General features: G+C 39.4%; 1 protein-coding gene and 1 non-coding gene across 6 annotated transcripts; both read right to left on the bottom strand.

Moving 5' to 3' along the window:
• Positions 1-193: 193 nt before the first annotated feature.
• C4BPB (complement component 4 binding protein beta) lies at positions 194-11417 on the bottom strand. Of its 5 annotated transcripts, none has more exons than XM_070767873.1 (6): positions 11073-11417; positions 10593-10676; positions 7811-7987; positions 2603-2696; positions 1373-1496; positions 194-404 (listed from the first exon to the last, which is right to left on the bottom strand). In XM_070767873.1, the coding sequence occupies exons 1-6, from the start codon at positions 11128-11130 to the stop codon at positions 261-263; spliced, it is 681 nt and encodes a 226-aa protein (XP_070623974.1). In that variant the 5' UTR covers positions 11131-11417; the 3' UTR covers positions 194-260. The 5 variants fall into 5 exon arrangements, with proteins under 5 accessions (XP_070623974.1, XP_070623975.1, XP_070623978.1 ...); XM_070767874.1 differs by lacking the exon at positions 10593-10676 and adding an exon at positions 8617-8704 and having other exon boundaries at positions 11073-11416; XM_070767877.1 differs by lacking the exon at positions 10593-10676 and adding an exon at positions 8589-8704 and having other exon boundaries at positions 11073-11414.
• On the bottom strand, positions 8152-8224 carry TRNAE-CUC (transfer RNA glutamic acid (anticodon CUC)). The gene has a single exon. It is a non-coding gene; the product is annotated as a tRNA-Glu (tRNA).
• Positions 11418-24343: the final 12926 nt, after the last annotated feature.

Here is a 24343-nt window from a genome sequence, read left to right as displayed (position 1 = left end):
TCCTTTTCCTATTTGGAACCAGTCTGTTGTTCCATGTCCAGTTAATTCTGGTCTTAAACAATCACCACACTTGGTCATTCTACTTTCAACACACACACACACACACAAACACACACACACAGTGTATTATACAACGGCAGCTGGTTACTATGAAAATGCATTTCAGTCCAAAAAGAGAAAAATCTGAAACCAATTTCAGAACCAAGAGAAAATTTTATTCATGGGAGTATTTCTATTACCCAGTCTGCTCAGCTACAAGGTCAGAGCAACATTTTTGCCTTCAATTTAGCCTTCTTTCTTTCCAGAGAATATTTTACTTTCTCCATTGTTAAGTCACTTTTCTTTAACCTTTGTGTAAATTTCTTTATAGCTTTGCAAAGTTCCTTACTCTCCTGAAAGGCAAGCTGAAGAAAAACACCTTTTTAAATTACAGTTTAAGAACTGAGACCCAGTGCTACCCCTCAGAAGCTAATGAGTGGTGTTTAGGTCCCCAAATGAAGGCTTCAGTGGGAATCTGGGTCTTCAATATGATGAATCATCTAAATTTGCAGGATGGCTGTGGACTGCCTGAGCCCCTTCCAGGATGCTGCCAAGTGTCACTCTCCTCCCACAGGGGCACAGAGATATATATAAAACCTTGCAATTAGGTGTGTCTTGGGGGAAGGCATCACTGTCTGCCATTAGGGTCATTTTTTATTTGCAAAAAATAAAATCTAGAGATTTAAGTTTACTCATCATCCTAGTAATTAATATAGACTAAGAGAGGAGACAGGCTTCCCTGGTGTCTCAGTAGTAAAGAATCCACCTGCCCATAGGAGATGTGGGAAGAGGTGTGGGTTTGATCCCTGGATTGAGAAGATCCCCTGGAGAAGGAAATGGCAACCAACTCCAGTATTACTGTCTGGGAAATCCCATGGACAGAGGACCTTAGTGGGCTACATAGTCTGTGGGGTCTCAAAGAGTTGGATATGACTTGGCAACTAAACAACAACAAAAAGAGAGGAGTCTCAATGAAAACAGATCTTTCCGTGTTTTTGTGATTTTTATTAAAGTCTGGAAAAATTTTAGAGACTTTTCATAGCAATACTTCCAAGTCTAAGACATGAAATCATGTATCTTGCTCTTTAAAGCACATGAGACAACAGTTCTTACCAACAGAGCTTCATGAGACATTAATGGTGATGGTGGAGAATGGGAACTCATATACAAAAACATGAGTTAGTAGTTTATGAGTCCCACTCTACAAACAGGCCAAGATGAGCCCATTCAAAGGCATTGCAAATGAACAGCTATTTCCTGAGCATGTGCCAGCACCGAAATCAGGCCCTGGGGTCACCACTGTGAATAAGACAGAAAAGAGCCCACTACTTACAAATGCCTTCTCCAACTCTAATTCGGCTGGTTTGGGAGCTTCTTGGATCAACTCACAGATGGGAGGGGCACTGGTCCACTCCCCATCAATGCACTGTTGGTGCTGTGTGCCCACCAGGTGGTACCTGGGCACAAGGTAAAATGGAAACAACTTTTACCCTTCCATTTCTTGAACTGGGCAACTAAAGTTGGTTAATAGTATTTCACACTGTGAAATAGAAATACTAGAATCTACTTTCTTGCCCCAGAGCTCTAATGCATTCTTAAGTTATCTCAGTATCACACAACAATCATAAAGTAAAACCACTGTCCTGGGGATGGAGAGGACCCAAGAAATATATCAGCATGTAAGATATGGAGGAATGAAAAATTCTAAATATGTGTTTTTAAACACAGAGTTTGGGCTGGGGAAGGTAAGGGAGGAAACTCTTCATCATTCAGTAATTTTTAAAATCAACTGTCATCTATGTTCCAAAAAGCAGTAGAAACCTAGAGACAGCTTTCAAATAAATCAACTAGAAAAACAGGAGAGTTGATGGAAAAATCCACTGGAGATAGAAATGCCTGTGAGGCCTCATGACTATGGGTTAATAAGATTGAGGCCAGAAAAAGAAAAGGCTAGGATGGGCGACCAGGCAGTCTAAGTTAAGGTTAGGCTTTAATTATGATGTCCTAAGGATCTATGGGCTTCCCTGGTGGTTCAGCGGTAAAGAATCTGCCTGCCAATGCAGGAGACACGAGTTCAATCCTTGGTCTAGGAAGATCCCCTGAGAAGGAAATGGCAACCTACTCCAATATTCCTGCCTGGGAAGTCCCATGGAGAAAGGAGACTGGCAGTCTACAGACCATGGGGTCATGAAGTGTTGGACATGACTTAGAGACTAAACACTAACAGCAAGGATCTAAATAATTCTATTCCTATACTTTCATATATTCTGGGCGGGGGGCGGGGGTTGGTTTAGTTTTTTGTTCTGCTATTTTTTAGAAAAACTTTAAACATTCCATTTTGTCTTAGCTAAAAGAAAAGAAAGTGATACATAAGTTAGGATAAATAGGAGAGTTAGCCTGTCTTCTAGAACTTGGGGAGACCTGGCAGTGGGTAAAGCAGCTCTCAAAATCAGAATGTGCCTGATAACCAGCAGACAAGGCTGAGACAGACTGGGGCATTTCTAAAACAAGATTACCAGTCAATGGGCAAAGTCTTATGTTCAAAAGTCTGCAGTACACTTACCTTGCTTCACAGTAATAAGTGATGGTAGATCCTGACTTGAAATCTCTTCCTTCAAAATAGCCATGAGTTGGAGTCTCAGGAGGGCCACAGTCTCCTAGTAGACAGGATTATAAGAGTGACAGTTGTGAAGCACTCCTGGAATAATGCTCAGAGCACAACATCAGCCACCACAGTGCAATGGTCTAGGCCAGCACCCGCCATCTTCAGAGCAGCCCACGTGGGATCTCGGACATGTTCTCCATTTATTTCTTTCTGGTCAAAATCATATTTGCCCATGGGAAAGACTCCCCACCCTGGCTCATTGTCTGGGTCATTAGAGATCTGAAAGTACTTTCTGATTGACAGGAGTGTGAGGAAAGGAAGGTTAAGTTGTAGAGATGCTAGCTGTCAGTGTACAAGAAGAGAAAAATTAGATTTTAGGTAGAGATGGAAGAACTCTTGAAACAGTAGATAAATAGAGTGAGCTCTGATGGAGATTGACTGCCCCTGTGGGACAGTTGTACTATATGAGAGCTTCAGGGAAAAAGAGAACAGAACTGGGAGGAAAGAAAGTGAGTCTGTAAAATTGTGGAGAGAGAATCAGGCAAGGTACTAGATGTTATGTGTTTTGTTTTTGGCCCTTCCACTAACCATATGGCATGAAACAAGCCTTTTCACCTTTCTGGGCTTCCTCCTTAATCTATAAGATGAGCAGGCTAAATAATATTATCCCTAAGGTCACTTTCAGCTCTGAGGTTACATGAGTCTAAACATGTTGATCAAGATTAGTGGCTAAATTCATAGTAATTATGTAGGTATGTTTATTGAAAAATAAAGGTCTTCAAAACATAAAGATAACTAAAACACCAAGGCATAAAAAAGCATGTGTAATATAATACTATTTTTGTAAAACAGTCATATACCAACATTTATGAATAGAAAAAAAAAGTCTGAAAATTATATACGAAGTACTCTGTTATTCTAGAGTGATAGGTCTGTAGGTAATTAAATATTTTCTTCTTTTATCTTCTATATTTTTCTACAACAGAGGTGTATTGCTTGAGCAATTAGCAAATAAATTTTCAAAAGATCAAAACCTGAGTTCAAAGTTATGTGGAAGAAAGGAAGAAGAACTGCAATGAATTGACTGAGGAACTAGAGTGTTCTGAATGGACACCTCACCAAAGATGGACAGATGGCATATGAAAAGATGCTTTGCATTATATGTCAGGGAAATATAAATTAAAACAACAAGACACCATTGCACATCTATTAGAATGGTCAAATTCTGGAGCATTGACAACATCAAATGCTAGGAAAGATTTGGAGCAACATTATCTTTCATACACTGCTGATGGGAATGCAAAATGGTATTTTGCACTTTGGGGTCACTTTGGAAGATATTTTGGTGGTTTCTAAAAATACTAAATATATGCTGATCATACAATCCAACTCCCAAAGGAGGTGAAAACTTACATCCATACAAAAACTTTCACATGGATATTTTTAGCAGCTTTATTTCTAATTGCCCAAACTTGGAAGAAACCAAGACGTCCTTCAGAAAGTGAATGGACAAGTTAATGGTGGTACATCCAGAAATATTATTCAGCACTAAAAAGAAATGAGCTATCAGCCATGACAAGACATGGAGGAAACTTATATGGATGTTACTAAGTGAAAGAAGCCTATCTGAAAAGGCTACAAATGTATGATTCTAACTATATGACATTCTGAAATAGGCAAAAATAGAGAAACAACAAAAAGATCAGTGGCTGAGAAGGGTGGGGGAAGTTATAAATAAGCAGAGCACAGAGGATTTTTAGGGTGGTGAGACTACTCCACATGAGGTTATAACGATGTACATATGTCATTAAACATTGGTCCAAATCCATAGAATGTACAACACCAACAGTGAACTCAGGTAAACTCTGGATTTTGAATGATAATGATGTGTCAGTTATAACAAATGTACCACTCTGTGAGTGATGTTGATAATGGGAGGGAGGCTGTGCATGTGTGGGTGTGGGGGCAGCAGGGGGAATCTCTGTATCTTCCTCTCAATTTTATTAGAAACCTAATACTGCTCTAAAACATGAAGTGTTGAAATAAAGAATTAAAATTTTGCAGTGTCAGATATGTACCATTCCAAATGAGATTTTTTTAATTACTTTTTTTTATTTTTAAATTGAAAACTCTGGTTAGGATTACATTGTAATACTGAGTCTGTGTGTCTTGGATCTTTTCTTTCATTCATACCTTCTTTTCCACTCTTTGATGAATTTTGATAAAGGTCTCATGAATGGAATTATTTTTACATTTCAATATTCGTCTAATAACTATTACCAGGAAGTGAAACTGTTGATTTTTCAATATTTATTTTGTATCCAAGAATGAGTAATTAATAGAATTACTTGGATTTTTTATGTATATTTTTCAAATGATGATATCATGTGACTCACTCTAGGAATCTATCCTGTAAAAATAATAGCATAAAGTTGTATGTGTATACACATGTATATATATATATATATATATATATATACACACACACACACATTCATTTCATCACTGTAAAGCAAAACTATGGAAATAGAAATAAGATATAGAAATAAATGTTCATCAATATGAGAGATGGCATAGCCACATATACTTAAAAAGTAGGAGACAGAGCTTTACATACTGATCTGAAAAAGCTCTCATGTATATTGTTACATGAAAAAATAAAGCTAATTCAAAAATACAGATAGTAAAATCCCATCTTTGTAGGTAAATATGTGGTTCATAACACTGTACAAGAGGCAGTGATAAAAAACCATCCCCAAGAAAAAGAAATTCAAGAAAGCAAAATGGTTGTCTGAGGAGGCCTTACAAACAGCTAAAAAGAAGAGAAGTGAAAAGCAAAGGAAAAAAGGAAAGACACACCCATCTGAATTCAGAGTTCCAAAGAACAGCAAGGAGAAATAAGAAAGCCTTCCTCAGAGATCAATGCAAACAAATAGAGGAAAACAATAGAATGGAAAAGACTACAGATCTCTTCAAGAACTTTAGAGATACCAAGGGCTCACTTCATTCAAAGATGGGCAAAATAAAGGACAGAAATGGTATGGACCTAACAGACACAAAAGATATTAAGAAAAGGTGGCCAGAAAACAAAGAAGAACTATACAAAACAGATCTTCATGACTCAGATAACCACAATGGTATGATCACTCACCTAGAGCCAGACATCCTGGAATGTGAAGTCAAGTGGGCCTTAGAAAGCATCACTGCAAACAAAGCTAGTGGAGCTGAAGGAATTCCAGTTGAGCTGTTTCAAACCCTAAAAGATGATGCTGTGAAAGTGCTGCACTCAATATGCCAGCAAATTTGGAAAACTCAGCACTGGCTACAGAACTAGCAAAGGTCAGTTTTCATTTCAAGCCCAAAGAAGGGCAATGCCAAAAAATGTTCAAACTACCACACAATTGCACTCATTTCAGATGCTAGCAAAGCAATGCTCAAAATTAACCAAGCTAGGCTTCAACAATACATGAATAGAGAACTTCCGGATGTTCAAGCTGGATTTAGAACCGGCAGAGAAACCAGAAATCAAATTGCCAACATCCATGAAATCATAGAAAAAGCAGGAGAGTTCCAGAAAAACGTCTACTTCTTCTTCATTGACTATGCTAAAGCCTTTGACTATGTGTATCACAACAAACTGCAGAAAATTCTTAAAGAGATGGGAATACCAAGCCACCTTACCAACCTCCTGAGAAACCCATATGACATAGGTCAAGAAGCAACAGTTAGAACAAGACATGGAACAACTGACAGGTTCCAAATTGGGATAGGAGTACATCAAGGCTATATATTGTCACCCTGTTTATTTAACTTATATGCAGAGTACATCATGAGAAATGCCGGGCTGGATGAAGCATAAGCTGGAAACAAGATTGCCGTGAGAAATATCAGTTAACCTCAGATATGCAGATGACACCACCCTTATGGCAGAAAGCAAAGAAGAACTGAAGAGCCTCTTGATGAAAGTGAAAGAGGAGAGTAAAAAAGCTGGCTTAAAACTCAACATTCAAGAAACAAAGATCATGGCATCCAGTCCCATCACTTCATGGCAAATAGATGGGGAAACAATGGAAACAGTGACAGACTTCATTTTCTTAGGCTCCAAAATCACTCCAAAATCATTTAATGCAGCCATGAAATTAAAAGACACTTGTTCCTTGGAAGAAAAGATATGACCAACCTAGACAGCATATTAAAAAGCAGAGACATTACTTTGCCAACAAAGGTCCATCTAGTCAAAGCTATGGTTTTTCCAGTCGACGTGTATAGTTGTGAGAGTTGGACCACAAAGAAGGCTGAGCACCAAAGAACTGATGCTTTTGAACTTTGGTGTTGGAGAAGACTCTTGAGAGTCCCTTGGACTGCAAGGAGATCAAACCAGTCCACCCTAAAAGAAATTGGTCCTGAATATTCATTGGAAGGACTGATGCTGAAGTTGAAACTCCAGTACTTTGGCCACCTGATGAGAAGAATTGACTCATTGGAAAAGACCCTGATGCTGGGAAAGATTGAAGGTGGGAGAAGAAAGGAATGACAGAGGACAGATGGTTGGATGAAATCACTGACTCAATGGACATGAGTTTGAGCAAGCTCCAGGAGATGGTGAAGGACAGGGAAGGCTGGTGTGCTGCAGTCCATGGTGTCGCAAAGAGTTGGACACAAATGAGCGACTGAACAGCAACAAATGTCTGTTCATGTGTGTGTGCATTTATTTAAATATCTGTGTGAACAGAATAAAAGTCATTAAACACATCCAACCAATTACCTCTAAGAGCTATAATTTGTACTGACAACGAAAATATGCTCAATTTTTATTTTATGTAATTTTGCAATGAATTATGGTTTTTTCCCCTGTTTTGTGTATCTTTCAAGAAAAGTTACTGCTTAATCTTGAAATTTTAATAAAACATAGTCAGATGTCCCAAACTACCCTGTTTTAGACCTACTAGGAATCCTACTTCAGGAGGATTATTGTTAAGTACCAATCATTTCATTAGAATCCATTGCTTGAGTTGAGGCTTGACTCTTTCTTGACTGCCTGCTAGATCCTAAAACCCTCCCCCCAGATACAAGAAAGAGGACAGTGTTTTGGATTTGTGGCAAATGTCTAGATTTTCACTCCTGATCAGTGTCTTTGGGATTTTCACTCTTTTCTCTTATACTTACTGCTTTTGCTCACAGGAGAGTGAGTCACCCGGGTGTGGTTTTCTCGACACTGGCTCCAATTGCTGCCCTTAAAGATGCAATGCTCATTGCATTTAAACATGAAAGTGTCATTCACATTCACAGGCTCCAAGGAACTGAACTCATCAGTCACCAGCAAGGGGTCAGGACAGTGGCCCACTGAACAAGAAAACAGTCAGAGAGATGAAAGGGCGAAGTTGAAACCCACCACAGCAAAGGGTAGACTTCCTCAGGCTTCATCAAGAAGAGTGAAAACAAGAAGTAAAACTGCATCTTTTGTTTATTTATTTATTTGCTACACCACACAGCTTGTGGGATCTTAGTTCCCCAGCCAGGGATTGAACCTGGGCCCTCAGCAGTGAGAGTGCAGAGTCCTAACCACTGGACCACCAGGGAATTCCCAAAACTTCACCTTTTATTATGGACTGGTTGCTGCTACTGCTGCTGCTAAATCGCTTCAGTCATATCTGACTCTTTGCAACCCCATGGACTGTAGCCCACCAGGCTCCTCTGTCCATGGGATTCTCCAGGCAAGAATACTGGAGTTGTTGCCATTTCCTTCTCCAAAGGATCTTCCCTACCCAAGTATCAATGCCACATCTCTTACTTCTCCTGCATTGGCACTTTATCACTAGTTCCACCGGGGGAGCCCATTACGGACTGGTACCAGGAGCCAAACCATATCAGTGCAGGATAAGAAAAGACTGGGTTGCCCTAAGTAGGGAAACATCTAAGAGTGACAACTGACATTAGAACTTACTGAAATTAAGCATGTAACTGGAAATTACCAATAGCACGTTCATCATTCTCTTCTGTTAAGCATTGCTCAAAATTCTTGAGCCCACGTTTAAGGCAAGTGTCTCCTTCCCTTTCATCCTGTCAGATACACACATTAGTCATTATTTTTTTTTTACTTTTTGTTGTTGTTGTTGTTGTTCTCCCCAGGTGAAAAAACAAAAGAATACAGAGGGATGTGAATTTGGTAATATGAATAAAGGACAAATATACAGGTTTGCTTTACTCTATGTATAAAGGAGAAATTTTCACTCTAGGTAAGAAGCAAAACTAATCTAGCCATTCCTAAAAACAGTATTAATAAAGAGCATGTGGACTAGTTATTCTCCATCTTTATAGACATCACAAATGAGTTTTGTGAACCTAAGCAAATCACTCAGATTTCAGGTATCACATTTATAAATTGAGAACATAAATTTTTCCAATTCAAACAGTAAATGATGGATAAAATGGTATGATATATTTACTACAAAATAATAATGCAAAGCAGACTTGTAGATGAAAAAAGTCATGTATTGATAATACATATGAGTTCCCTTTTCTAATATTTAATTTATTTATTTATTTGGCTGCACTGGGTCTTAGTTGGAGCCTGGGGGGTTTAGCTACCTCACTTGCATTGGCAGCATACAGTCTTAGATACTGGATGACCTCAAAAGTCCCACAAATGAGTTCATTTTATACTTCTGTCTTTTGTATATGTTTAAATTTTTTCATAACATAAAAGTTTTAAAGCACTGTGATATTAAATAAACTAAAATTCCCCCACAAAAAAAAAGTAGTTTTAATACATAGAAATCCTTTCCTTCTTGTAGGGGTGACTGGGTCTACTAATTCAGCTAAGTTAATTCTGACTACAAGCTGATGGTTCATACAGTAAAGAATCTGCCTGCAATGCAGGAGACCCAGGTTTGATCCCTGGGTCAGGAAGATCCTCTGGAGAAGGAAATGGCAACGCACTCCAGTATCCTTGCCTGGGGAATTCCATGGACAAAGGAGTCTGGCAGGCTACAGTCCATGAGATCACAAAGAGTAGGGCAAGACTGAGCGACTAACACTCTTACTTTACTTTCAAGAGCTGAATGGGCTTCCAAGTGTCACAGTATTAAAGAATCCACCTGCCAATGAGGGAAACTTGGGTTCGATCCCTGGTTCTGGAAGGTCTCCTGTAGAAGGAAATGGCAACCCACTCCAGTATTCTTGCCTCGGAAATCCCATGAACAGAGGAGTCTGGCAGGGTACAGTCCATGGGGTTGCAAAGAGTTGGACATGACTGAGCACACACACACACAAGAGCTGACTGCTGCTGCTGCTGCTGCTGCTGCTAAGTTGCTTCAGTCATGTCCAACTCTCTGCAACTCCCTAGACCGCAGCCCACCAGGCTCCCCCGTCCCTGGGATTCTCCAGGCAAGAACACTGGAGTGGGCTGCCATTTCCTTCTCCAATGCATGAAAGTGAGAAGTGAAAGTGAAGTTGCTCAGTCGTGTCCAACTCTTCGAGATCCCATGGACTGCAGCCTACCAGGCTCCTCCATCCATGGGATTTTCCAGACAAGAGTACTGGAGTGGAGTGCCATTGCCTTCTCCGCAAGAGCTGACTACATACCTTCAAAGGAAAGACTGCCACTAGAGTACTTTAAAAATGGATTCCTAAAAGTTGAGAATTTTTTTCTTATAAAGTCTTACCATGGCCTACTGGAGGTATGATGTGAAAGTATACAGTGGGATGACAAGATGAACAAAGAAGCAGAAAGATCAAACTTACAGCAGCACTCAGGAGTGAGGGCATTCCATCCCTTAGAGGCATCGAAAAATCGTTACATAAGTTAAGTCCCCAGAATTTGTCCTTTTCCCTCATTTGCAATGAATATGCTATCATTCACTGGGGGAAGTTTTGGATAGCTCTTTGTTGGAAGGAAAAAAAAAAACAGATTCTCTTGACATGTCACACGCCTTGAGGAAGCACTTACTGGAGTCCCCATCATAGTGTCTTTTTGCTTGACTCCTTGTATTCTGACTCCTGGTATTCTCCCATGTCCATGGACATCCACATCCTTTCCTCCCCAAGGATTCCCAAAGTTTTGTTTTCAAAAGAAAAACAAGAGTTTGACTCAAATTCAGCCATTAGTTTTCCACTCCTAAAATTACAATCCCCTTTCCAAATAGTGGTACCAGAGTTTATCATAAATAAGACCTCTCAAGATTTTGAAATTGATACATTTTTTGTTTCCAGAACAAAAAGGGAAAGTAGCAAAAAATGACTCACTTCTTAGAGCCAAGTCATTAAATATTTACTGTTGAGTACAGAGCATAACACCAAGTAACCTGAGATTATTCAATAAAGGAAATTTATAAATTTCAATTTCATTAAAATCTTAGACAGAATGCCTCATAATCCACATGCTGATATAAAATGCCTTACAGTCTGAACTTAAGAAAAGCATACATACCATCTGAGGTAGAAATCAGCCACACATCCACAAGATAGCACATAAGCCAAAAAAACATCTTACAATCAATTGTTCGAACCGGGTTAGAAATAACCCAGCCTAAGCCCCTGGTTTGGATCAAAATAGGTCTTCTCACACCACTTAAGATCAGACCAATCACTCCTTTCTAGAGATGGGGTTGTATTGATTTTTTTCTTCCCTGAAAGGGAAAAGAAAAAAATTCTATGATAGGAAATAAGAATAGCTGTAAGGAAGTTCGTACAAGGAGAGACTTTGCAAAGACACAAGGGGGTGATAAAAAGAATTGCTAGTTTTAAAACTCAGTTTCAGAAATGGCCTGTGTTGTTTATGCAAATCCAGTTGACCATCCCTTTGAACTGCAAGCCAATCATTCCTCAACAGATTCAAGCTAAATGGTCCTACTGTGACCTTCACTTCTGTCAATATTTGCCAGTGTTTGAGTCCACCTTGTGCCGCTCTCTCCAGCACCGTGGGTGGAGGTGGGAAGTGAGGGGAGAAGTGCATTCCTGGTGATTTCCAGAGCACAACCTGACTCTGGGTGCTACCGCCCACCCTCCCGCTTCAAATACCAGGTATCCAAAGGCTGCAAGCAACACTGAAGCCCCAAAGCTCAAGGAAGTCAACTAACCTTGCCCGTCTCTGACAGCCTCCAGACCGTGTTGCCTCCCAGAAAGGAGCGGGTCCTGGAGGATTCCAAACTTGAGGAGGACTCCAGAGTCCTGCAGCGACAACACAGTCCTTGTTGGCCAGCTCCACACCAGATTTCCATTCCATGCTCTTTAGAGCAGGATTTGACCTGAGTCCAGAGTCAACCAAATGAAATGAGAAAGGAGGGGAACGCTTGGTCTTAGGAATGAAAGCATGTAAATTTGCTTTTGGTTTCCCATAGTTTCTTGTTCATGATGATTACAGCCATTAACTCGTTGTCTGTGCACCAATTATAAAACTGGGATAAAATTACTCAAAATTTTAGGTTTAAATAATATAAAACATCATAATAAATATAAAGCATAAAGATACAGTAAAGTCTCAAATGTGATTCTCATCCCCACCCTTTATCATATTCTGTTAATGATTTATTAATGTTTTTCTCCCACACTAGACTGTTAAAAAACAAAATTCACCTGAGTAAATTTCAAAACCTAGTTGGTTTTATCCAGCAATTCATGAATCAGGCAACACACTGTCTAGTAAACAGAAGGGCCCTCTGAGGAGTTGTACAAAATGCAGAGTTTTATTAAAGAAGAGTGGGGCAAGGAAGTTATTAACAAAAGAAAAGGAATAACTGTTTCAGGGTTGGTCACCTTCTTTGGGGGAAATGACGAGAATCTAATCATGCAGTTTATTTCAGTTGGGCTGACCAGAAAATTCCAAAGTGGTCCGATTACAATTATATTCCTGGGGAAGGTCAAAATTGCAATTAGGTCAAGTATTAAATCTAGGTTTGGCATCAGGACATTAACAGAGATGACGCCATTTGGGACCTGTGTTTCTCTCTTTAACAACCGTCAACAACTCTAGAACAGGAGTGTGGCCTCATCTGTGTTTGCAATCCCTTCCTCTGCATTGCTTAATACAAAGTAGAATCAGCTGCTAAATGAAGTAAAAGCAACGCAGGGTAAATAAAAAGAACAGTCACCCAGAAACTCTACCACAGCTCCTCAAATCCATACTGATAGCTCATCATTGATTATATGTTGCTTTTGTAGTGTTTCCATATCTTTGGTCAACTAATATGTAAGATCTTATAGTGCAAGCATCTTTTAAAGTATAATTTTCAAAAAATTAATACATGTCATTCATGTAATTATTGGAGAAGGCAATGGCACCCCGCTCCAGCACTTTTGCCTGGAAAATCCCATGGGCGGAGGAGCCTGGTAGGCTGCAGTCCATGGGGTCGCTAAGAGTCAGACACGACTGAGCAATTTCACTTTCACTTTTCACTTTCATGCGTTGGAGAAGGGAATGGCAACCCACTCCAGTGTTCTTGCCTGGACAATCCCAGGGACGGGGAAGCCTGGTGGGCTGCTGTCTATGGGGTCGCACAGAGTCGGACACGACTGAAGCGACTTAGCAGCAGCAGCAGCAGCAGCAGCATGTAATTATAAAAATGAACATGTGTCAAAGATTTTACTTTATTCATTATTTAATGAGGGCATTATTAAGATGCTACAACTAATTTAAAGAATTTGAGGAACAGAGATACGAAATATATAGTCAGTCAGTCAAAGGCATTCCAAAATGACTTTTCTACTAGAGGCAAAACTGGTTAATATGCTGAGCAGCAACTTGTAATATTTGAAATCAGCTTTTCTAACTGATGGAAATTAGCTGAATCTCTACTGGACAAAATTCATTTGCTTTCTGTGATCAGGAATCACTTGTATAGTTCTCTGAAAGGAATCATTTTCACTCCCATCCATTTTCTACAAATTAACTCTACTCTTATACAGTTGTAAAAAAGCCTAATCTAAAAAAAAAAAAAAAAAAGACAATCAAAATTACACACTCTATGGAATCAATAATTCCTAGAGAGTGTCTGCTACAGAATACTCAGTAAGCCATCAGAAAATGTCTCCACTGATTTCTTTTTCCCTAGTTCCAGGTTTTCAGTAATTTTTAAAATTAATTTAATTTTTATTGAAGGATAATTGCTTTATAGAATTTTGTTGTTTTCTGTCAAGCCTCAACATGAATCACCCATAGATACACACATACATCTCCTCCCTTTTGAAACTCCCTCCCATCTCCCTCCCCATCCCACCCCTCTAGATTGATACAGAGCCCCTGTTTGTGTTTCCTGAGCCATACAGCAAATTCCCATCGGCTATCTATTTACATATGGTAATGTAAGTTTCCATGTTACTCTTTCCATAAATCTCACCCTCTCCTCCCCTCTCCCCATGTCCATAAGTCTACTTTCTATGTCTGTTTCTCCATTTTTACCCTGTAAATAAATTCTTCAGTGCCATTTTTCTAGATTCTGTATGTATATGTTAGAATATGGAATTTATCTTTCTCTTTCTTATAAACTTCACTCTGTAAAATAGGTTCTAGGTTCATCCACCTCATTAGAACTGACTCAAATGTGTTTCTTTTTATGGCTGAGTAATATTCCATTGTGTATATGTACTATAACTTCTTTATACATGCATCTGTCGATTCATCTAGGTTGTTTCCATGTTCTAGATATTGTAAATAGTGTTGAAATGAACAATGGGATGCATGTGTCTCTTTCAATTTTGGTTTCCTCAGGGTATATGCCTAGGAGTAGGATTGCTGGGTCATATTGTGCTTTTGTTTCTAGTTTCTTAAGGAATCTCCACCTCATGCGAAGAGTTGACTCATTGGAAAAGACTCTGATGCTGGGAGGGATTGGAGGCAAGAGAAGAAGGGGATGACAGAGGATGAGATGGCTGGATGGCATCACTGACTCGATGGACGTGAGTTTGAGCGAACTCCGGGAGTTGATGATGGACGGGGAGGCCTGGCATGCTGCAGTTCATGGGGTTGAAAAGAGTCGGACACGACTGAGCGACTGATCTGATCTGAAGGAATCTCCATACCATCTTCCATAGTGACTGTATCAATTTACATTCCCACCAACAGTGCAAGAGTGTTCCCTTTTCTCCACACCCTCTCCAGCATTTATGGTTTGTAGACTTTTTGATAACAGCCATTCTGACCTGTGTGAGGTGATATCTCATTGTAGTTTTGATTTGCATTTCTCTAATAATGAGCAATGTTGAGCATCTTTTCATGTGTTTGTTAGCCATCTGTATGTCTTCTTTGGAGAAACGTCTGTTTAGATCTTTTTCCCACTTTTTGATTGGGTTGTTTGTTTTTCTGGTATTGAGTTGTATGAGTTGGTTGTATATTTTGAAAATTAATCCTTTGTCAGTTGCTTCATTTGCTATTATTTTCTCCCATTCTGATATTCATAAGCATTTCACCTTGCTTATAGTTTTCTTTGTTGTGCAAAAGCTTTTAAGTTTAATCGGGTCCCACTTGTTTATTTTTGTTTTTATTTCCATTACTCTAGGACGTGCGTCATAGAGGATCTTGCTTTGATTTATGTCATCAAGTGTTCTGCCTATGTTTTCCTCTAAGAGTTTTATGGTTTCTGATCTTACATTTAGGTCTTTAATTCATTTTGAGTTTATCTTTTGTATGGTGTTAGGAAGTGTTCTAATTTCATTCTTTCACATGTAGCTGCCCAGTTTTCCCAGCACCATTTATTGAAGAGGCTTTCTTGGCCCCATTGTATATTCTTGCCTCCTTTGTCAAAAATAAGGTACCCATAGGTGCATGGGTTTATTTCTGGGCTTTCTGTCTTGTTCCATTGGTCTTTGCTTCTGTTTTTGTGCCAGTACCATACTGTCTTGATGACTGTAGCTTTGTAGTATAACCTGAAGTCAGGAAGCTTGATTCCTCCAGCTCCATTCTTCTTTCTCAAAACCACTTTAGCTATTCGGGGTCTTTTGTGTTTCCATATGAATTGTGAAATTTTTTGTTCTAGTTCTGTGAAAAATGCCATTGGTAATTTGATAGGGATTACATTGAATCTCTAAATTGCATTTGGTAGTATAGTCGTTTTCACCATATTGATTCTTCCTACCCAAGAACATGGATTATCCCTCCATCTGTTTATGTCATATTTGATTTCCTTTAATAGTGTCTTATAATTTTCTGTGTACAGTTCTTTCATCTCCTTAGGTAAGTTTATTCCTAGATATTTAATTATTTTTGTTGCAATGGTGAATAGGATTGATTCCTTAATTGCTCTTTCTGATTTTTCATTGTTAGTATATAGAAATGTAAGTGATTTCTGTGCATTGATTTTGTATCCTGTAACTTTGCTAAATTCACTGATTATCTCTAGTAATTTTCTGATACTATCTTTAGGGTTTTTCTGTGTACAGTATCATGTCATCTGCAAACAGTGAGAGCTTTACTTATTTTTTGATCTGGATTCCTTTTATTTCTTTTTCTTCTCTGATTGCTGCAGCTAGGACTTCCAGAATTATTTTGAATAATAGTGGTGAAAGTGGACACCCTTGTCTTGTTCCTGATCTTAGTGGGAATGCTTTCAGTTTTTCACCATTGAGAATAATGTTTGCTGTAGGCTTACCATATATTGCCTTTACTATGTTGAGGTAGATTCCTTCTATGCCCATTTTTTGAGGAGTTTTCATCATAAATGGGTGCTGAATTTTGTCAAAAGCTTTTTCTGCATCTATTGAGATGATCATATGGTTTTTATCTTTCAATTTGTAAATATGGTGTATCACATTGATTGATTTTCATATATTGAAGAATCCTTGCATCCCTGGAATAAACCCAACTTGATCATGGTGTATGAGCTTTTTGATGTGTTGCTGAATTCCATTTGCTAAAATTTCGTTGAGGATTTTTGCATCTATATTCATTAGTGATATTGACCTGTAGTTTTCTTTTCATGTGTTGTCTTTGTCTGGTTTTGGTATCAGGGTGATGATGGCCTTGTAGAATGAATTTGGAAGTGTTCTTTCCTCTGCAATTTTTTGAAAGAGTTTTAGAAGTATAGAAGTTTTGCTACAAAAGCATGGGTATAAAATAGAGTATTATTAAGGAAATAATTGCAAATAAATCTTCATCTCAATGGCTTATTTCAGATTCAGAATGATTAAGACTTCAGAAAGGTACTATATTGCTTATAATATTGTCTTCCTAATATTTCCCCATGAAATGTAAAAATATTTACATTGAGTAGGATATGTAGAGACTATAAATATCCTCACAAAGTTCAGGTCAGGTTTTATGGTCAATAAGTTAAAAAAAAAAAAGTCATCAAAGCATATTAAATATTGTAATTCCATATAAAGGATTACATGTTTTATGATGAGAGTCCAAGTTTGAATAAACTAATAAATGAGCATTAACAGACTCTTCTAGACTGTTGAACAATTTGATTTAATCCAGATTGTTTTCTGGAAACTGGAGTAATAAACCAGGTGCAGAAGTTGTACTCCTACTGGTTTGATTAATTTACAAAGGGATGGTGGCCAATAATTAATGGAAGAGATTAGGAGATATGGGTCGAGGTGTAGAAAAACAAAAGTCCTCAATGCCTAGGCTGTGGGAAGAGTTATGGGAAGCTAAACAAGAGGAATACACCCTATGGGTGTGTGTGAGTGAGAAACAGATTTTAAGAGAACTGGGAAAAGATTTTTTTCTACACTATGTTATGAATGGATTCCCTTTGGTCTTTGTCGAGACAATTCAGAAAATATCTGAATTGCTTCAAATTATTTTTTGTTTATTGAGCTGATACTTCTTGAATGCCTCTCCAAGAAAAACCTCGGTCAGTAAAGCATCCTTTATGCACATGAGAATAAAATACATAAATTTTAAAAAGTAAACAGTTCATGAAACACTGTTGAATAAGCTTTGCTTGTGAGTCATGATAAATATGCACTACGGCAAGATCAAACTTCATGAATGACAAATAATGTGTCTTTAGTGATGGCAGTATAACTCTTCAAAGACTACTGTTCACCTTGTTTTGTCCCTTCAGACGTGCCACAAAGTCCCTGTTACCTACTCAAGCAGATTGCTGTGCTTAGTCGCTCAGTTGTGTCCAACTCTTTGCACCCCCATGGACCGTAGGCTCCTCTGTCCTTGGGGATTCTCCAGGCAAGAATACTGGAGTGTGTTGTCATGCCCTCCTCCAGGGGATCTTCACAACCCAGAGATCGAACCCAGGTCTCCCTCATTGCAGGCAGATTCTTTACTGACTGGGCCACCAGGGAAGCCCAAAGCAGATTGTTATTCATTCCTAAAATCTATTCCATCTTTCTTCTTTAGTAATTAGACCCCAGTTATAGCTGGCATAAGGTCACATGAAATTAAAAAAAAAAAATACAATTCACTCTACTTGCAATCACATATAGCCATGAGCTATGAGAGGGAGTTATGCTCCCTTTTTGCTGATCTGAATGTAGACATGATTCTGGCAGTTGAGTAGCTATACTGTACTATGAGATAGAATTCAGGACACTGGAGGTGAGAGTAACCTTCTACATATGTAAGGTGCTATTATTTTGGATTTGGTGACACCTTCAGTTAAAACCAACTCTAATATGAAATACTGATGAATACAAGAAAATAAGGATCAACTGGTGTTTGAATGAAATGACCTAGAATTTAAATTGGGGGGGGTGGGGATCATTATAATAAACTTTACCAAATTGTGCCCAGGGCTTCCCTGGTAGCTGAGTTGGTAAATAATCTGCCTGCAATGCAGGAGATGTGGGTTCTATCACTGGGTTGGGAAGATCCTCTGCAGAAGGGAATGGCAACCCACCCTAGTATTCTTACCTGGGAAACCTCATGGACAGAGAAGCCTGGCAGGCTCCAAGGGTTTGCCAGAGTTGGACACAACTTAGTGACTAAGTCAACACCACCAAATTGTGCCCAGAGACTGTTTTCCATCCCATGCCTAAATTCTAAAAAGGCAATGTGTGAAAGAAAAAACCTAGGAAGTGAAAGATGGGCAGGTCATGGTGGAGAAGTCTGACAGAATGTGGTCCACTGGAGAAGGGAATGGCAAACCACTTCAGTATTCTTGCCTTGAGAACCCCATGAACAGTATGAAAAGGCAAAATGATAGGATACTGAAAGAGGAACTCCCCAGGTCAGTAGGTGCCCAATATGCTACTGGAGATCAGTGGAGAAATAACTCCAGAAAGAATGAAGGGATGGAGCCAAAGCAAAAACAATACCCAGTTGTGGGTGTGACTGGTGATAGAAGCAAAGTCCGATGCTGTAAAGAGCAATATTGCATAGGAACCTGGAATGTCAGGTCCATGAATCAAGGCAAATTGGAAGTGGTCAAACAGGAGATGGCAAGAGTGAATGTCGACATTCTAGGAATCAGTGAACTGAAATGGACTGGAATGGGAGAATTTAACTCAGATGACCATTATATCTACTACTGCGGGCAGGAATCCCTCAGAAGAAATGGAGTGGCCATCATGGTCAACAAAAGCGTCCGAAATGCAGTACTTGGGTGCAATCTCAAAAACGACAGAATGATCTCTGTTTGTTTCCAAGGCAAACCATTCAATATCACAGTAATCCAAGTCTATGCCCCAACCAGTAACGCCGAAGAAGCTGAAGTTGAACGGTTCTATGAAGACCTACAAGACCTTTCAGGACTAATACCCAAAAAAGATGTCCTTTTCATTATAGGGGACTGGAATGCAAAAGTAGGAAGTCAAGAAACACCTGGAGTAACAGGCAAATTTGGCCTTGGAATACGGAATGAAGCAGGGCAAAGGGCAAGAGAACGCACTGGTCATAGCAAACACCCTCTTCCAACAACACAAGAGAAGACTCTGCACATGGACATCACCAGATGGTCAACACCGAAATCAGACTGATTATACTCTTTGCAGCCAAAGATGGAGAAGCTCTATAAAGTCAGCAAAAACAAGACCGGGAGCTGACTGTGGCTCAGATCATGAACTCCTTATTGCCAAATTCAGACTTAAATTGAAGAAAGTAGGGAAAACCACTAGCCCATTCAGGTATGACCTAAATCAAATCCCTTATGATTACACAGTGGAAGTGAGAAATAGATTTAAGGGACTAGATCTGATAGATAGAGTGCCTGATGAACTATGGCCTGAGGTTTGTGACATTGTACAGGAGACAGAGATCATGGCCATCCCCATGGAAAAGAAATGCAAAAAAGCAAAATGGCTGTCTAGGGAGGCCTTACAAATAGCTGTGAAAAGAAGAGAAGTGAAAAGCAAAGGGGAAAGGAAAGATATAAGCATCTGAATGCAGAGTTCCAAAGAATAGCAAGGAGAGATAAGAAAGCCTTCTTCAGCGATCAATGAAAAGAAATAGAGGAAAACAACAGAATGGGAAAGACTAGAGATCTCAAGAAAATTAGAGATACCAAGGGAACATTTCATGCAAAGATGGGCTTGATTAAGGACAGAAATGATATGGACCTAACAAAAGCAGAAGATATTAAGAAGAGGTGGCAAGAATACACAGAAGAACTGTACAAAAAAGATCCTCATGACCAAGATAATCATGATGGTATGATCACTCACCTAGAGCCAGATATCCTGGAATGTGAAGTCAAGTGGGCTTTAGAAAGCATCACTGCAAACAAAGCTAGTGGAGGTGTTGGAATTCCAGTGGAGCTATTTCAAATCCTGAAAGATGATGCTGTGAAAGTGCTGCACTCAATATGCCAGCAAATTTGGAAAACTCAGCAGTGGCCACAGGACTGGAAAAGGTCAGTTTTCATTCCAATCCCAAAGAAAGGCAATGCCAAAGAATGCTCAAACTACCACACAACTGCACTCATCTCACATGCTAGTAAAGTAATGCTCAAAATTGTCCAAGCCAGGCTTCAGCAATACGTGAACTGTGAACTTCTAAATGTTCAAGCTGGATTTAGAAAAGGCAGAGGAACCAGAGATCAAATTGCCAACATCTGCTGGATCATGGAAAAAGCAAGAGAGTTCCAGAAAAGCATCGATTTCTGCTTTATTGACTATGCCAAAGCCTTTGACTGTGTGGATCACAATAAACTGTGGAAAATTCTGAAAGAGATGGGAATACCAGACTACCTGACCTGCCTCTTGAGAAACCTATGTGCAGGTCAGGAAGCAACAGTTAGAACTGGACATGGAACAACAGACTGGTTCCAAATAGAAAAAGGAGTACGTCAAGCTGTATATCGGTACCCTGCTTATTTAACTTATATGCAGAGTACATCATGAGAAATGCTGGGCTGGAAGAAGCACAAGCTGGAATCAAGATTGCCAGGAGAAATATCAATAACCTCAGATATGCAGATGACACCACCCTTATGGCAGAAAGTGAAGAAGAACTCAAAAGCCTCTTAATGAAAGTGAAAGTGGAGAGTTAAAAAGTTGGCTTAAAGCTCAACATTCAGAAAACAAAGATCATGGCGTCTGGTCCCATCACTTCATGGGAAATAGATGGGGAAACTGTGGAAACAGTGTCAGACTTTATTTTGGGGGGGCTCCAAAATCACTGCAGATGGTGACTGCAGCCATGAAATTAAAAGACGCTTACTCCTTGGAAGGAAAGTTATGACCAACCTAGATGGCATATTCAAAAGCAGAGACATTACTTTGCCAACAAATGTCTGTCTAGTCAAGGCTATGGTTTTTCCGGTGGTCACATATGGATGTGAGAGTTGGACTGTGAAGAAAACTGAGTGCCGAAGAATTGATGCTTTTGAACTGTGGTGTTGGAGAAAACTCCTGAGAACCCCTTGGACTGCAAGGAGATTCAACCAGTCCATTCTGAAGGAGATCAGACCTGGGTGTTCTTTGGAAGGAATGATGCTAAAGCTGAAGCTCCAGTACTTTGGCCACCTCATGCGAAGAGTTGACTCATTGGAAAAGACTGATGCTGGGAGGGATTGGGGGCAGGAGAAAAAGGAGACAACAGAGGATGAGATGGCTGGATGGCATCACCAACTCGATGGACGTGAGTTTGAGTGAACCCCAGGAGTTGGTGATGGACAGAGAGGCCTGGCGTGCTGCAATTCATGGGGTCACAAAGAGTTGGACACGACTGAGCAACTGAACTGAACTGAACTGATATATAAATAGTATTTATTATATATATATATATACTTTAGAAAACTTTTAAATTGTTGCCTAGCTAAAAAATTTATAACATTTTGATTCTACTTGTTTCATTTAGGATGAATAGAATGCCAAATTTTAATTTTAAAAAAATAGATACACAACAAGCAACAAAGATTTACTGTATATATAGCACAGGGAACTACAGTCAATATTTTGTAATAAAAAATAAAAAATAATCTGAAAAATAATATATGTGTACATACATGTACAACTAAATCACCTTGCTGTGCACCTGAAAATTGTAAATCAACTATACTTCAATAAATATATATATATTAAGGAAAAAGAAAAGAAAAACAATAAGGTAAGTGGATTACTAATGAAGAAAACCCAAATGGATAAACAAGCTATTCCCTGAAAGCGGGTTAGGTACTTGGTGAAGGGCATTACACTTTTTGAGGCAAGGCCCCATTAGATCTGGAATGCTCTTCCCAAGAGTACCTGTGCCTCTGAAATTATTTCACTTAATTGCAAGAAGAAACTCACCTATAGAATATAACCTAGTTTTCAAATGTAAGGTATCACATATATAACCAAAAATGGTACTTAAGTGTCTTTAGTAATTCAGAAGGGAATTCTGAAGGGAGTTATTCTGCCCATAATGCAATTGGCTTGATGAAAATAAAAGAAGACTTTGTTTCTTGAAGTTTTTAGGAAAAAGAAAATATTACTTTCCATGAAGAGCAATGTTATATTATTACTGCTACTGCTAAGTCACTTCAGTCGTGTCCGACTCTGTGTGACCCCAGAGACGGCAGCCCACCAGGCTCCCCCATCCCTGGGGTTCTCCAGGCAAGAACACTGGAGTGGGTTGCCATTTCCTTCTCCAATGCATCAAAGTGAAAAGTGAAAGTGGAGTCGATCAGTCGTGTCCGACTCCTAGCGACCCCATGGACTGCAGCCCACCAGGCTCCTCCGTTCATGGGATTTTCCAGGCAAGAGTACTGGAGTGGGTTGCCATTGCCTTCTCCGGTTATATTATTACAGTCTACTCAAATTCCACAAAGGCCAGTTAAAGAAAATAAAAGCAAGCATAATACCAAGTAGATGTCTCTTTTTTTATGTCAAAGAAAGGAAAATGGGGTTATGAGTAAGTGTGGAGATTATCACCTACCTCCTAGTTTCCTACTCTGAGGTCCAAGAATAGGTTTCGGGAGGTCACGACCACCCCTAAACTGTATGCACAACTTATGTGTGTGAACATTTTTCTGTGGAGAGACTCCTTAGCTTATATCAAGTTGTCAAATGATCTAGACAATGACTGTAGGTTGTTGGTGCAGAATACTTTGAGATCATATGGCATGGTAACAGTCTATTGCCAGACTGCCAGAAGTGCCAGTAGGGTCGTCAGCAGCAAGGACAAGCTAGTGAACCAAACGCTGCCCCTCCTCACGGCAAGTCCCCAGGGAAGACTTGGAGAGATTCAAAACATGTAGTAGTTACAGCTACAGAAATAAAGCGAACGATGACCATTACCCAACACTTGGAGTACTCTACAATCAGTCATTTTCTCATCCTGATAATCTTTGAAGTTTCTACCTATTTTTAAAAGTAGTATGTCTGTGTTTATTGGGCCCTCACCATCACAAATCTTGTAATTTGACAAAAACTCCACCAGTATTGAGGTGAGCCACTCAGTAAGGGTGTTCATTCACCTGTTTGTAAAACAAGAAGGATCACGGACACTGCCAGCCCTCTACAATGGCTTGACTGCTGAGTAAGAGACACTTACAACAGAGCTTCCCTGGCTCAGACAAAAAAATCCACCTGCAACGCAGGAGATGCGGGTTCGACCCCTGGGTCTGGAAGATCCGCTGGAGGAGGAAATGGCAATCCACTCCAGTATCCTTGCTTGGGCAATCCCATGGACAGAGGAGCCTGGCGGGCTACAGTCCACGGGGTCGCACAGAGTCGGACACGACTGAGTGACTAACACTAGCACAGAAGGGCTTGGAGAGTTTTCCAAGGAAATTATACCCTTGACGCTGTTGTCACTGTTTCTCCTCCAGATACACTGCTAAACTCTATATAGTTAGCCCCTCCCCTCAATATCAAACTAGGAGAATTCGTAAGTAATTTTAATGCTATCGGAGCTCTTGGGTTTATAGAGTTTATAATTGCTTTACTGTTATTATGAACGTTTCCATTTATATCATTGCTAACGGCCCTAGAGAGTGTTCCAAGTTCCTTTATCATTAATATTTGCTATTATAAACACAACTATTATGTAAAAGTGGCCTTGGTCAAGGTCATTCACAAGCGGGAAGGCATTCCCAGCAAGAAGGTACGGGTTACAGACCTGCTGTTAACTGTTTCCTTTCCAATAATAAACTCTAGAAAGAGGACAGAGACTTTCTTTTAGACAGCATGGCAATTCAAAGGTGGTCATTAAATAAAGTTAATAAATAAAGCTCTAGAATGTTGATAATGCATGGTAGTAATGATCTATCATTTTGAAATGCTAATTGAACTTGATAAAATGAGTTGCCAGTTAAAACCAATTGGAAATATATACACAGTCTAACAATTTGAGAATAGTTTTAAAGAAGCTAGCTTCGAATA

This window comes from Bos indicus, chromosome 16 (genome assembly GCF_029378745.1).
Source record: "Bos indicus isolate NIAB-ARS_2022 breed Sahiwal x Tharparkar chromosome 16, NIAB-ARS_B.indTharparkar_mat_pri_1.0, whole genome shotgun sequence".
NCBI lineage: Eukaryota > Metazoa > Chordata > Mammalia > Artiodactyla > Bovidae > Bos > Bos indicus.
This window is presented reverse-complemented; position numbering and strand designations above follow the sequence as displayed.

Excerpts from the sequence above, each read along its gene's own strand:
- C4BPB (XM_070767873.1), bottom strand. The coding sequence starts at position 11,130 with ATGTTTTTTTGGCTTATGTGCTATCTTGTGGATGTGTGGCTGATTTCT. Across the intron at positions 10,677-11,072 it reads GCTGATTTCTACCTCAGATG|GATGTGGATGTCCATGGACA; the intron begins GTATGTATGCTT and ends TGGGGAGGAAAG. Across the intron at positions 2,697-7,810 it reads CTCTCCTGTGAGCAAAAGCA|GAGACTGTGGCCCTCCTGAG; the intron begins GTAAGTATAAGA and ends CCTGTCTACTAG.